Source organism: Drosophila mojavensis, unplaced genomic scaffold (assembly GCF_018153725.1).
Source record: "Drosophila mojavensis isolate 15081-1352.22 unplaced genomic scaffold, ASM1815372v1 contig_136, whole genome shotgun sequence".
NCBI lineage: Eukaryota > Metazoa > Arthropoda > Insecta > Diptera > Drosophilidae > Drosophila > Drosophila mojavensis.
In genome coordinates, this window is record NW_025318667.1 from 21,174,411 (window position 1) to 21,187,613 (window position 13,203).

Here is a 13,203-nt window from a genome sequence, read left to right on the forward strand (position 1 = left end):
GAGAGTCAGCAACGAAACACCCCATTAACAATGATCAATCTTTGCAGAAGTTACCATTATACCGACGTATGACACTGACGTGCTGGGCTACTGGGTGGCCGAGAATGAGGAGCTGCTTGCCAAGCACCGCATCGATCTGTCGCCATCCGCTTCGCGCTGCACAATTAACTTGCAGGATCATGAGACCTCGTGCTCCGCATATCGCTTAGAGTTCTAGGCCACGGGCTTGTTTATTGCATTTGACGATGACGACTAAAAGAGTTAAATAGGAAAAACACAAACTTTTCAAATCACTTCCACACATAGACAGAGATTTGAGTGCGGCCCCTCTCTCTCTCTCTCTCTCTCTCTCTGTCTCACTCTCTCTCTCTCTCTCTCTCGTAAACCTGGTTGGGGCTAACAACAGCAAAAACAAATAAATAAAAAAATAAAAAAAAACACACACACGCACACAACACACATCAAAATGACGATTTCCAATTCTTGAGCTTAACGATGACGACTAAAAGAAAAATCAAATCAATAACAACGAACATGACAACAAAGAAACATAAGCTTGACAACAACAACAACAACAACAACAACAAAATGCAATATACAAAATGCCGTGCGCCAAAGAGGAACAACTACTTTGGAACCTATGATCGAACAAAAGCTGAATATGGCGGAGTAACGGGTCACTTGGATGACGCCATTTTGTTTAGCCAATGCCGTCTATTCGCGCTTTTTGTTGCTTTCGTTTTCCAAGTGCAACAAAAGGAGGTAATTAATAAATATTAATTTTCAAACAAATTAATTACCAAAATAAATGCAAACCACAAAAAAAAAAAATTAAATTATATATACAAAAAAATGAAAAGAAAAAAAAAACAGGCGCTACGTGCCAGAAACAAATTATAAAGATGAATATCGTAAAATCCTATACCGATATATAGAGTGTTTATTGTATTTGTTGCTTTCATTAAACGTCAAGCTACCTTGCATAGTAATCCAAAGATCAAAAATGTTTTCAAAACCGCTTAGCAAAAATATACAAAAACCAAAAATAATTATATTAAAAAAAAAAAAAAAAAAAACATTAAAAAAAAAAAAAAAAAGGTTACAAAATGCTAAGTATATTACAAATATTATTCATGTTTCTTGTATTAGTAAAACTTTTATGAAAGAAGAAAAAAAAAAACTATTGAGAAATCTCATATATTTGAATTTTAAATAAAAATATATATGCATGAAAACATATATATATATACGTATATGTGTATGTGCCGCAAGAAGGCGAAAGCGAAATCATATTCTACTACTACTAGTATTTATATAGCTCTAAAGACAACACACACACACACATAAACACACACACACACGCATAACACAGAATGTACCATGCAAATGTTTTTTTTTTTTTTTTCACGAAATAATATGAAATAATGCACAGCAAAATGTTAAAGCATTAATAAAAAGGTTCTAATTAACTAAATGAAATGAATTTAATACGAATATGAATACAAAGAAGAAGAAACGTATACAAAATATATATAAAAAATAAAGTAAAACTATAATCGAACCAAGCATAATGAATAATACGAAACCTTAAATAAATGTGCCTCCCCGAAATGAACAAACAGATGAACAATACAAAGGTCTTAAAATATGATATATCATATAACATATATATAAATATTTATATAAATGGAATACTCGAAATGTCAACTAAACTTGACAATTGATTATATTATTTGATTAGAATATTTCTATTTCTACATTTTGAGTTGATGTTTTGTTCTGGCAGGCAGGCAACAGAAAGACTTACCTAATGAAAATACAAACTACAAATGGGCGAAAATGAGATATACATATACATATTCATATATAATCCAAACTATAGATCACAAAACACGCAAATTGATATACGTACACTTACATAGAACAGGATATAATTATACCAAAAGTCTGGCAGAAATATTGATTGAGGTGGAAGCGTCGCATTGTTGGGCTAGATCCGGGTCTGTGTCTGTGGTACAAATTGGAAGTCATATGGGTTCGATATATATATATATATATATATATATATATATAGGCTGTATTCTGATGTCAATGTGTGTGGCGAGATTGACAAATGCTGATTGCTGTTGTTGGTGATAAGGTTGATGATGATGATGATGCGATGATGTTATTGCTGATATATATTACTATGTAAGGTTTACGAGGGAGGGTCTGATTGGGTCTGATAAGCATGGGATTTGGGGGTAGGGTGACATTTAACCAGATATTGTGAAACAAAACTAAATGAAGAACGCAAAATGAATGAAGGTTATTTTTCTATATTTTTTTTACTTTTTCATAGTCATAGAATAACAAATTTCAAAAAATATAAAAAACAAAAACAAAAAAAAAAAAAAACAAAAAAAAATACAAACAAAAGAACATTTAAAACCCTAAACAAAAACCCTTTAAAATATAAACACACATTAATAGCAACAAATAAAAAAGAAAAACGAACAAGGCACACGCAATATTCAAATGAAATTCAATGCAAATGTTTGAGGCCACTGCAAGAAATTTATAGTCAAATATAAATAGTCCAAAAGAATGAAGATAAAAAATTGAAAAAAAAAAGAAAAACATTTTTGATTGCATTACAAATTGATATTTGACATACAGACTTTTTAAGATATACATACATATATAAAGCCGATTTTTAAAGAACGCAAGCGTAAATTAAACGACGTAATTGCTTTTTATATACAACAACAAAAAGAACAACAACAACCAGGCGCAACAGTCGACAAACAACTGGCTACCGTCCAGTCTACAAAACTTTGATAAGCAACAAGAAGAAGCAAAAATGAAAAATAAAACAAATTTAAAATTAACAAAAAAAAAAAACATATTGTAATCTAAAATACACTTACATATATAAAAACCACTTAAGCAATTAGTAAATAATAATTTTCAGAACATCCGAAAACGCGCATGTGATAGTTTCTTTAATTTTTTTTTTTTTGTTTAAATTAATTTTTGAAAAATTTTTTTTTTTTTTTTTGTGCCTAATTAAATTTTTTTTGCGACATAAAAATAGTCAACATATTTATGTATGTATGTATATGATATAAAGTGATAAAAAATAATTAAAGCGAAATAAATAAAAGGAAATTATTGTATGACTACTAGCAAACAGCTTTAGACAGGGATTTACAAATCATAAACAAAATTTTTTAAAATAAAATGAATATATGACATATAATTGAAGAGGCATTGAAAAGTTATAAACAAAGTCAATGGTACAAGCACCATAAAAACTTATTTTATAATCAATTACAAATTATAATACAAAATAAAAAAAGACATTTAAGTTAAAAAAAAAAAAAAAAGAAAAAAAGCCTATACTATTCGATTGAAGAACTAATCAATTTTTTTTAATATAAATTATATTATTAAGGAAATTTAATAACACTTTAAATATTAACAATTGATTTTCTGAAAAGAGAACCAAATCCGACACCGAGTACCCAAAACATAAGTCGGTAGATCCGGTGTGTTTATGGATCTCTGATATTATTTCATGTTTGGTTTTCATGTGCGAAGATACGAGTACAGACAAATAAGTGTATAGCCCCAAAAGGCTCTTAAATTACTCTATGTCTGAAGCAAAAATTTTCGTATTAATTTAAAAAAAAAAAATTTTTGCGCTAAAACTAAATAAAAGCATAATGAAAACTTATAGACATATACTACATATACACACACACAATATATATATATAAATAAATATATATATATATTTGAAAAATGCATAAACAACCTATATACACTATATACTTGAATGTATGGATGTTTGCTTATAAGCTCAAAGTAAATAATTTTCTGAAACCCTCACACAAGTTGAGTTGAGGAAGGATGAGGGAAAGCTCTGAAACAGTTTCCCAACCAACTCAAAAACAAAAGTTAAATTGATCTGTGTTGAATTATATTGCAAATGTTTTTTAAATGTTTGTTGTTAATTTTGTTTATTTGTCAGCTGTGAAATCAGCTCAGTATATATCTATTATGTATTCATTGCCTTATCCAAAGAACAAAGCGTATTAACGTATTAACTTTATATATACATATATACAAGATTATGAGTGTATACCCCATAAACAAAGAAAGATAATGACGAATTTGTTTGTTAAATTTGCTATATGAATTTGCTTTAACCTATTAGCAGCTTCTATTTAAATCAAATATACTTCAATTTACATGCGTACATACATACACATATATGCATATGTGTGTGTGTATCTATTATATTTGACAACTATATAATCATTAGAAAAAAAAACATGCAGAAAATTGTTGAAAAAAAAGATATATATATACATATATACTATATATGAAAAATCGAAAATCCGATAAAAAAAAAAAAAAAAATCAAAGAAAAACGCAAAGTAAATTATTCTATATATCGCTACAGTGGGTTCTATTCGATATAGAAATTATATATACACACACACACACACACATACACATAGACAGGTAAATAAGGCATCGGATCAGATCACATGAAGTGCGTGCACAAAAAAGAGGAAGACGGTTCTTAAATGTAGAATGGAAGAGAGATAGCGCAGTGAAAGCAAGCACAAAGAAAATGTTTAAAAAAAACACACACACAAACACACACAGTGAACACCCACACTAAAGAACAGCCGTAATTGAAATCGAAAATTACAAAGAAATTCCAAAAAGAAAACCACAAGAAAAAAAATAAATAAATAAATAATTAAATGCATATATGTATTACATTTTATGAAAAAGTCAAATCAAGCTTATCTCAAGAACTATTTCCAAAGAAAAACAAATCTAAAAATTATAATAAAGGTATTTATGTGAAACTTCAATGTGTTTTATTTCAAACTTCAGTTGGGCTGATAGGGAACACTGAGAGCTATAAATATGAGTGATATACTCGCATTCAATACATTTATATATTTGTATGTATATTTATACCCATGTGAGATTGTAGTTATATCCTGATTATAACTTGATCTGGCTTGGCTCAACAAAATCAGTAAGGACGATCGACATGATGAATGGATCCTAACTTCAGCTGATGACAGAGCTCGATGTGTAAGCCCAATCAAGTATAATTTCTGTATTTATAGTAATAAGTAATATATTATAATTACTAAACATAAGGCCTTCAAAATCGTTATTTTTCTTTGTAAAAATGGATAGATTTAAGAGAAAAATTTTAGAGTTTAGGGATAGATCTCAAATGACCTGAGCTGAGAGAGCAAAATAAAAGCCGAATCAAAAACAATGTATTTATTTATTAAATATCTATTTATTATGTAAGTATATCTAAGTACTTCTTTTATATATTTTATATTATGTTTCTTAAACATAAATGCAAATCCTAAAGTCTACCTTATCGGTTTCTAAGTTGTAATCGAGTTCAAGGACAGAGCCTCTCTAATGTCTACATGCACATACATATGTATATGTATAATATATGCTCTTTAAGCATAAGCCCAAACCTTATAGCGCCCCCTTTTCCTTCGGTAAAAGTACCTATGCACCTAGCCACAGACGGACGTCCCTACTTCTTCGTACGGCATAAATATTTAATCAACCCTGAACGTCAGCAGGACGCATGTGGCTCACCTTTTTATCTGCCAAATGGGATATACATATGTAGTGGGGTCGGTTGGCATTTTAGCCAGTTGACATTGAAATGCGTTAATTTATATTGATAATGATTGATGAGGGCGCGGACAGCTAGCCCACCTGCCGGCCTGCTGGTCACTCGGGCAGTGCTCAAGTGGGCCTTAGTCTACGCAGAGAGTCAGGCTGCAGGATGGCAATGGAACTAGTCTCTCGGCCAGCATAGTGGAGAGTGCTGTGCAGATTTCGCCTTTGGCTGTAAAAAAAAAATAAAGAGTTAATAAGCATCAAATTGCAATTAGTTGTGATTAGATAAACGCATTCCTTATCTCTCGTATATATATACATATATGTGAGCCCCACTCGACCCATAGCGAGTCAATAGTTCGCCATGGACACTGACGATGCACTGGCGTCTCTGCAACGAGCTAGCCAATTGTGCTGCCTGTGCTATTGGCGCCGGGATAGTGCCACAGGGCAGCAGAAACGTTCACGCTGGCTGCTGCTCTACGGCTGCGTTGTGCTGCTCCTGTCCGTTGGGTACTTGCTGTACGGGTTGCTCGATGCCAGTCGCAATGTCGAGGCCAATGGCGTGGGCTCGGAGACCACGCATATTGGCCATACGGTGGACTCGATACAGCTGGTTGGCATCCGGGTGGCGCATGCTACGGCCCTGCTGGAGGAGCTCTGGCAGTGGCAAGCGCAGAGTCAATTTGTCGCGCAGCTGCGCCAGATCGATCTGGATTTTATCAATTTGCTGCAGCTGGACGTGAACAATGGCCAACTGCGCCGCCAGATGGGCCGCCGGGCGCTCTATATGCTGTCCGGCTATGTGGTTAGCCAGGGCTTCATATTGTTCACCAAAATAATGTCGCTGGACATCAAGTTCATGGTCTATTGGCTGAGCTACTTGCTGCCGCTGCTGGTCTGTGGCCTGCGCTACTTTCAGATCTACACGGTCATCCTGATTGTGCAGCAGCGCCTGGAGCTGCTGCTGAGCATGCTCGACTCACTGCAGCTGCACGAGGCGTTGCCGGAGAAGCCATATATCTGTAACACCATCAACGAGAAGCTGGACATGGAGACGCAGGCGGCGGCTTGCATGCAGCGTCTGCTGGCCGCCCGAAAACTATACCAGAGCCTGTGGATGTTGGTTGCTCTGCTGAATCGCTGCTACGGCCTGTCCATGCTGGTCAACTTGGGCAACGACTTTCTGTCCATCACCTCGAACTGCTATTGGATATTCCTGAACTTTCGCCAGTTCGCCGCCTCGCCCTACGACTTCATGCAGATCGTGGGCAGCGCCCTCTGGACCGCACCGCACTTGAGCAACGTTCTCATCCTGGCACTGCTATGCGAACGAGTTTCCTATTTTGTGAGTAGATGAACGGGCCCAAGAGAAAGTGCTTCACGTGCCCCTCTCTCCTTGCAGACAACGCGCTTGGCCCTGAGTCTGCACCACATTCGCGCGGATCTTCAAAACGATGCACACAATGCTCTAGTGAGTGATTCGGTTTCAAGCTCCTTTCAGTCTGTCCTTTAGCTAGGTCTGCTTCACAGATCACTCAGTTCTCCCTGCAGCTGTTGCACCAGCGCCTACACTTCAGTGCTGCGGGCTTCTTCGATGTCAACTGCACGTTGCTCTACACGGTGAGTGGGCGTGGCTGCAGCTGATGTCCAGCTACTCATGGTATCCGTTTCAGATTGTCGGGGCCACAACTACGTATCTCATTATCCTGATCCAGTTTCACATGAGCGAAAGCAGCCTGAACAGCGACTCGCCCGGCGGATAGGGAATGAAAACATAGTTGCCTGTGTATTATCCATCTCAGTACGTTTGATCTGAAATAATAAATAAAGTCATGTAATATCCCAGTAGCCCATGAGAACGGCTGTACACAAATGTTAGTTTAAGCTATTATCAAAACTATTCATGTACAAACGAATAAGTAAGTAGAACCCATTTATACACCTTTCACACTTGTCCAAGATTGTTGATCGCCATCGCGATCTAGACTGGACATATTTCGAGCCAGCATTTAAAACCACAACAAAATGGAATGTCAGGGCAAAGTCCCTGCTAAGGTCCCCACAACTGACGACGAAAAAACCCTAATTAATTCACCAATGCCAACGGCAACGCCATCGATCGATGAACTCAGCAGTGACGAGGAACTATTTGAATTCATACGCGAAGCTCCCATAGGGGACAGAAACGAACCGTCATCCAGTGCCAGTGAACTAACCATAACTATGTGCGAAAGCGAGGAGCCGACAGCGAGCTCCTCTTCCACCCATCCCTCGGTCGATGCCCCAAGCAACGAAATCAACAACAGCTTGGTGGCCGTGGTCCAACGAAGCGAATTCGCTAAGCTCTTGATGCGCCTAGGCGAAGAGGGCGACGGCGATGCAAACCAGATTGTAATAGAGCTCCTTAACTCAAAGAAGCAAGCCACATCGGTTATCGAGCGCGTATCCGAAAACCTCATGCTCGTGCTACGCACCCAGACCCTGGCTGAAGCAGGCATCATAACAGGCAACGAGCGCTATCGTTCCTTCAAGTCGGTTCTGCAGAATTACGCAAAGCTCTACGCGGCTAAGCGATTTATCGAGAAACTCCCCATGCTGGGACTCTCGCAACATTCGACCCAGGGCCACGATCAGGACCAGAACGAGAACGAAAAGACTCTGGCTCGCATGGTGGCCGACGAGGTACTGCAGATTCCCGAACTACTGCGCCAGCTCTGGGCCTCCCTGGAGAAAATGGAGTTCTTCAACGAGGACACTGCTTACAAAGTTTACTTGGAAGCGCGCCGCCATCCGCAGGCAAAAATTCTCCGTGAACTGATGTTAACTCGCATCTCGCGTGTCTACCTTTGCATTGTCAGCTCTGCATCCTTTCTCGATTTTAGCGAGCACGAGCTAATCCACGTGCTCAACAACTGCTACCTCAGTGTCAACTCCGAGATAGAGGTAAGAGTAATGCATATTTGCTCTTGGTTTATGCTTTATTCATTCTCTCTGATCGCACTCAGATATTCCTCTCGGTCATACTCTGGTTGGAGCACAACTGGTATGAGCGTAAGAACTGCGCTGAGCGGGTCTTGAGTGGGGTTCGATTCGGCCTGATGCCCACCTGGTACCTCTATACTCTGGACAGAACCAACCGCTGCAATCACTTCGCCAAGGTCATCTATAGCCAGGGAGTCCAAGCCCTTTTGGAGAAGGGTCTCGAGTATGTGGATCTTTACCCAAGACTTGTCATGCCTATTAAATCGAATCTTTCCTTTACAGGGAAGCCTTGGCTTTGCGTTATAAAAAGGCGCGAGCTCGCAACTCCAGCAACATGGAGATTCCATTGCCACGTGACTGGGTTGCTGACCCGGAGTGTCGCCATCATCACAAGTGCCATTGCGAGCGATTTGTTTACCCGACATATGACGTGTTCAAGGACTACCTGGCTAGAATCATAAGATGTGCTCCGAATTACTGGCGCACTCTTCGTCCAGCCCAGGAGGTTTACCGGATGGTACTCAAATGTTGTGCACCCCCCTGCCAGACCCATCAACGAATTTAACCACACCGTTGAGATTAATTGTCTCATCTCCCTACGCTAATTGTAATCGGTCCAAAATTTATTGTTTTATCTGTCCTGGCATGTTTAAGCGCAAATCATTTTAGAGTGTTTAATAAATGTTTCAAAATTCCAATTCAATACTTACGTCTCAGCTTTAAGAAATGGAAGCTAAATGGGAAAGGATATATAAAATGCATAGCTCCAACTATACAAACTTGAGAGAAGAGGCAGAGGTAGGCATATGCATATTCCATTATTGGTAAATTGGCTGTTTGGGAAAAGGAGAACTAGTAATAACAACGCATTCGATTTATGAACTCAATACAAACGACAGCTGTCAACAGCTGATTTCACTTAAATTTTATTGCAACATTCATGGTGTGTATTTGCGGTCCTATCAACTTTTGCAGTTGAGCTGCTACGATTCCCAACTTAATCCAACATTTATTAAACACTTTAAAATGATTTGCAGTTAAGCACGCCAGAATAGGTAAAACAATAAATTTGGGAGCTATTTTGTTCGGTGTAGAGAAATAAGACAACTGATGTCAACGATTTGGTTAGGATCGTCGCTGTGTCTGGTAGGGGGGTGCGCAGCACTTGAGTACCTTCCGATAGACCTCCTGGGCAGGCCGAAGCGTGCGCCAGTAGTTTGGTGCAGATCGTATGATCCTGGCTAGGTAGTCCTTAAATACATCATATGTTGGATACACAAATCGCTCGCAATGACACTTGTGATGATGGCGACACTCCGGGTCAGCAACCCAGTCACGTGGCAATGGAATCTCCATGTTGCTGGAGTTGGGAGCACGCGCCTTTTTATAACGCATAGCCAAGGCTTCCCTGTAAAAGAAAGATTCGATTTAATAGGCATGACAAGTCTTGGGTAAAGATCCACATACTCGAGACCCTTCTCCAAAAGGGCTTGGACTCCCTGGCTATAGATGACCTTGGCGAAGTGATTGCAGCGGTTGGTTCTGTCCAGAGTATAGAGGTACCAGGTGGGCATCAGGCCGAATCGAACCCCACTCAAGACCCGCTCAGCGCAGTTCTTACGCTCATACCAGTTGTGCTCCAACCAGAGTATGACCGAGAGGAATATCTGAGTGCGATCAGAGAGAATGAATAAAGCATAAACCAAGAGCAAATATGCATTACTCTTACCTCTATCTCGGAGTTGACACTGAGGTAGCAGTTGTTGAGCACGTGGATTAGCTCGTGCTCGCTAAAATCGAGAAAGGATGCAGAGCTGACAATGCAAAGGTAGACACGCGAGATGCGAGTTAACATCAGTTCACGGAGAATTTTTGCCTGCGGATGGCGGCGCGCTTCCAAGTAAACTTTGTAAGCAGTGTCCTCGTTGAAGAACTCCATTTTCTCCAGGGAGGCCCAGAGCTGGCGCAGTAGTTCGGGAATCTGCAGTACCTCGTCGGCCACCATGCGAGCCAGAGTCTTTTCGTTCTCGTTCTGGTCCTGATCGTGGCCCTGGGTCGAATGTTGCGAGAGTCCCAGCATGGGGAGTTTCTCGATAAATCGCTTAGCCGCGTAGAGCTTTGCGTAATTCTGCAGAACCGACTTGAAGGAACGATAGCGCTCGTTGCCTGTTATGATGCCTGCTTCAGCAAGGGTCTGGGTGCGTAGCACGAGCATGAGGTTCTCGGATACGCGCTCGATAACCGATGTAGCCTTCTCTGCTTGCTTTTTAGAGTTGAGGAGCTCTATTACTATCTGATTTGCGTCGCCGTCGCCCTCTTCGCCTAGGCGCATCAAGAGCTTAGCGAATTCGCTGCGTTGGACCACGGCCACCAAGCTGTTGTTGATTTCGTTGCTTGGGGCATCGACCGAGGGATGGGTGAGAGAGGAGCTTGCCGTCGGCTCCTCGCTTTCGCACATAGTTATGGTTTGCTCACTTACACTGGCTGTTGGCTCATGTCTGTCCCCAATGGGGGCTTCGCGTATGAATTCAAAGAGTTCATCGATCGATGCCGATTCAGTCGGCATAGATGTGTTAATGCCTGTGGTCTTCTCCCCAGCTGTGGGAGGCTCCTCTGCAGGGCCTTTGTCCTGACAGTCCATAATGTTGGTATTTGTACGATGACTCAGCGGATATCCAATTCCACTGAAAGTTAATCTCTACAATGTGCTTCCCTAAATGGTTTCTAAATTAGCACGTTTGGTATAAATAGTGTGTGTACGTACGTATACATCTACGTATTTGAAATTGCTGTGTGTTGTGACATACGAACTGAGATATCAAATGGATACAAGGCCTGGTCGATGATTACTTATATGCTAACAGAAACTAGCAGCGCAGCCCACTGAGAATACGAAAAATATGAACGTACATTTGTTTTAGCTAGAAGTAACTGTAGTAAGCGACAGGCTTTGTAGGCACTGCATACATGTACTCCAGTTAGCTAGTTAGACTAGCACCGGGTTAAATTGAAGCCTTCGCTCAGCATAGGCTTATTGGTGGTGGCCTTCTTCTAGCAGCAGGCGAAACGAGTCAAACGTTTAGCTGCATAGCTGGAGCTGCTTTAGGCAGCATGTGAACCGATTAATGAAAGTTGGAACATCATAGACATCACTGCACATCATGGGACAGTTGGTAGCTATAATTTATATGGAAACAGTTGTTAGCAGAGAAATTCAAATATGGTTATATTATTCAGCTCCATTAGCTTAGCCAGGCGCTCTAAAGTGATGTGACGGCAGCATTTCGTGGATCTGCTGAGGCGCTCTATTGGGCAAGTGCTGCTCCAATTGCCTTCACAGATCATCATCGCTCCTCTAATGGTTTCCATTTTATGACGCAGATCACGGTCGCTTGGAACGACAGCTCTAACTGTAGCCCATTGCAATGAATATAACGGGCGCACATTGTAGAAAAGAAATGTTCGCTACACAATGGTTCAATGAAAACAACAAATCATATTGCGATAGAATATGCGCGCCGGTTAAGCACTGAATTAGTGCTGCACTAGTGAACGATAGACAAATCGATAATAAAACCTCTGCTGCTCTTTCGATAATATCGCCGCAGAGCTGCCGCGAACATTTAATTTAGAGTTAAAAAATATGTTTCGCTCGCATTTATTAGACTTTCAACAACCCAAGTAAAAACTTAAGCTTTTTTCTGAGTTGAATAGAGCACGTATGTTATATTATAAACCAAACTAAAAAACTCTTAAGAGCATATATACATATACATATGTGCATATACATAAATACAATAAATAATGAAAATATATAATGTATATTATATCATTTGTTTATTAATATTTAGTCGAGTCACAACTTTTTAAAGTTACTATTGTCTGCATTAAAACTATATCAGGTTTGTGCTTAAATGTTATACAGTTACAATTAACATACATACATAAATACGTAGACATACATATAATAAAACGATGGGCCGACGCCAGCGTCGTAAGGTGTCCCATTCACTTGCAGAGCTCGAATAACGTGTGCTTCAGTTTCTCCTCGTCGGCGCCGTTGACGCGGTATATATTCCGCTTGTTCTTGATGAACACAAAGGTTGGCTTGCTACGCACCCTGTATGTGTCCACCAAGTCCTCAAATTTGTCAACATTTATTTGTATGACTTCCGCCTTGTCAACATTTTGGCGGGCGAGTGCTTTAACCGCCTCATCGATGTCTTTGCATGGGGCGGACCAGGTAGCATAAAACTCCAGAACAATTAGCTTATGCTCTGCAGCCTCCAGGCGTTTGTTGAATCCACTTAAACTCCGAATGGTTGTCATTGTTTGATACAAAGTAAGACATATCAAATTGACTTGATCGAGTGAACATACATAGATGATGTGCTTTAGTCTGGAAACACACACACATTCATATTCTATAAAGCAAAAAACGGTACTTATCCAGCATTTGCGTGATGATAGATTCCAATATCGATTGACGATTAACAATATTCGTGCCCGCGCAGTTCAATTATTTGAATATGCACACACATATCACACGCA

At 39.5% G+C, this 13,203-nt stretch overlaps 5 protein-coding genes across 7 annotated transcripts in view; 3 read left to right on the forward strand and 2 right to left on the reverse strand.

Moving 5' to 3' along the window:
• LOC6584385 (microtubule-associated protein futsch) overlaps window positions 1-831 on the forward strand; it is a 62,766-nt gene extending 61,935 nt beyond the window's left edge. For both annotated transcript variants that reach the window (XM_044011421.1, XM_044011422.1), the window contains one exon: window positions 48-831. In XM_044011421.1, coding sequence (XP_043867356.1) covers window positions 48-217 — 170 coding nt within the window. In that variant the 3' untranslated portion in view covers window positions 218-831. The remainder of the gene's footprint in view (window positions 1-47) is intronic.
• A 5,200-nt stretch (window positions 832-6,031) lies between these two features.
• On the forward strand, window positions 6,032-7,623 carry LOC6584387 (putative gustatory receptor 2a). The gene is made up of 4 exons (XM_002010007.4): window positions 6,032-7,015; window positions 7,073-7,141; window positions 7,201-7,290; window positions 7,344-7,623. Exons 1-4 carry the CDS (start codon window positions 6,032-6,034, stop codon window positions 7,431-7,433), a joined length of 1,233 nt encoding a protein of 410 aa, XP_002010043.3. The 3' UTR covers window positions 7,434-7,623.
• On the forward strand, window positions 7,508-9,355 carry LOC6584388. Its single transcript, XM_044011423.1, has 4 exons — window positions 7,508-7,589; window positions 7,656-8,613; window positions 8,676-8,875; window positions 8,935-9,355. The coding sequence occupies exons 2-4, from the start codon at window positions 7,696-7,698 to the stop codon at window positions 9,215-9,217; spliced, it is 1,401 nt and encodes a 466-aa protein (XP_043867358.1). The 5' UTR covers window positions 7,508-7,589; window positions 7,656-7,695; the 3' UTR covers window positions 9,218-9,355.
• Window positions 9,356-9,526: 171 nt separating this feature from the next.
• Window positions 9,527-12,182, reverse strand: LOC6584389. Of its 2 annotated transcripts, XM_044011424.1 has the most exons (4): window positions 11,417-12,182; window positions 10,382-11,365; window positions 10,120-10,319; window positions 9,527-10,060 (listed from the first exon to the last, which is right to left on the reverse strand). In XM_044011424.1, exons 2-4 carry the CDS (start codon window positions 11,291-11,293, stop codon window positions 9,778-9,780), a joined length of 1,395 nt encoding a protein of 464 aa, XP_043867359.1. In that variant the 5' UTR covers window positions 11,294-11,365; window positions 11,417-12,182; the 3' UTR covers window positions 9,527-9,777. The 2 variants fall into 2 exon arrangements, with proteins under 2 accessions (XP_043867359.1, XP_002010045.1); XM_002010009.4 differs by having other exon boundaries at window positions 10,382-12,182.
• Window positions 12,183-12,472: 290 nt separating this feature from the next.
• On the reverse strand, window positions 12,473-13,184 carry LOC6584390 (thioredoxin-1). Its single transcript, XM_002010010.4, has one exon. The coding sequence runs from the start codon at window positions 12,979-12,981 to the stop codon at window positions 12,661-12,663; it is 321 nt and encodes a 106-aa protein (XP_002010046.1). The 5' UTR covers window positions 12,982-13,184; the 3' UTR covers window positions 12,473-12,660.
• Window positions 13,185-13,203: the final 19 nt, after the last annotated feature.

Excerpts from the sequence above, each read along its gene's own strand:
- LOC6584390 (XM_002010010.4), bottom strand. The coding sequence starts at position 12,981 with ATGACAACCATTCGGAGTTTAAGTGGATTCAACAAACGCCTGGAGGCT.
- LOC6584387 (XM_002010007.4), top strand. The coding sequence starts at position 6,032 with ATGGACACTGACGATGCACTGGCGTCTCTGCAACGAGCTAGCCAATTG. Across the intron at positions 7,016-7,072 it reads GCGAACGAGTTTCCTATTTT|ACAACGCGCTTGGCCCTGAG; the intron begins GTGAGTAGATGA and ends CTCTCCTTGCAG. Across the intron at positions 7,291-7,343 it reads ACTGCACGTTGCTCTACACG|ATTGTCGGGGCCACAACTAC; the intron begins GTGAGTGGGCGT and ends TATCCGTTTCAG.
- LOC6584388 (XM_044011423.1), top strand. The coding sequence starts at position 7,696 with ATGGAATGTCAGGGCAAAGTCCCTGCTAAGGTCCCCACAACTGACGAC. Across the intron at positions 8,614-8,675 it reads GTGTCAACTCCGAGATAGAG|ATATTCCTCTCGGTCATACT; the intron begins GTAAGAGTAATG and ends GATCGCACTCAG. Across the intron at positions 8,876-8,934 it reads CTTTTGGAGAAGGGTCTCGA|GGAAGCCTTGGCTTTGCGTT; the intron begins GTATGTGGATCT and ends TTTCCTTTACAG.
- LOC6584389 (XM_044011424.1), bottom strand. The coding sequence starts at position 11,293 with ATGGACTGTCAGGACAAAGGCCCTGCAGAGGAGCCTCCCACAGCTGGG. Across the intron at positions 10,320-10,381 it reads GTGTCAACTCCGAGATAGAG|ATATTCCTCTCGGTCATACT; the intron begins GTAAGAGTAATG and ends GATCGCACTCAG. Across the intron at positions 10,061-10,119 it reads CTTTTGGAGAAGGGTCTCGA|GGAAGCCTTGGCTATGCGTT; the intron begins GTATGTGGATCT and ends TTTCTTTTACAG.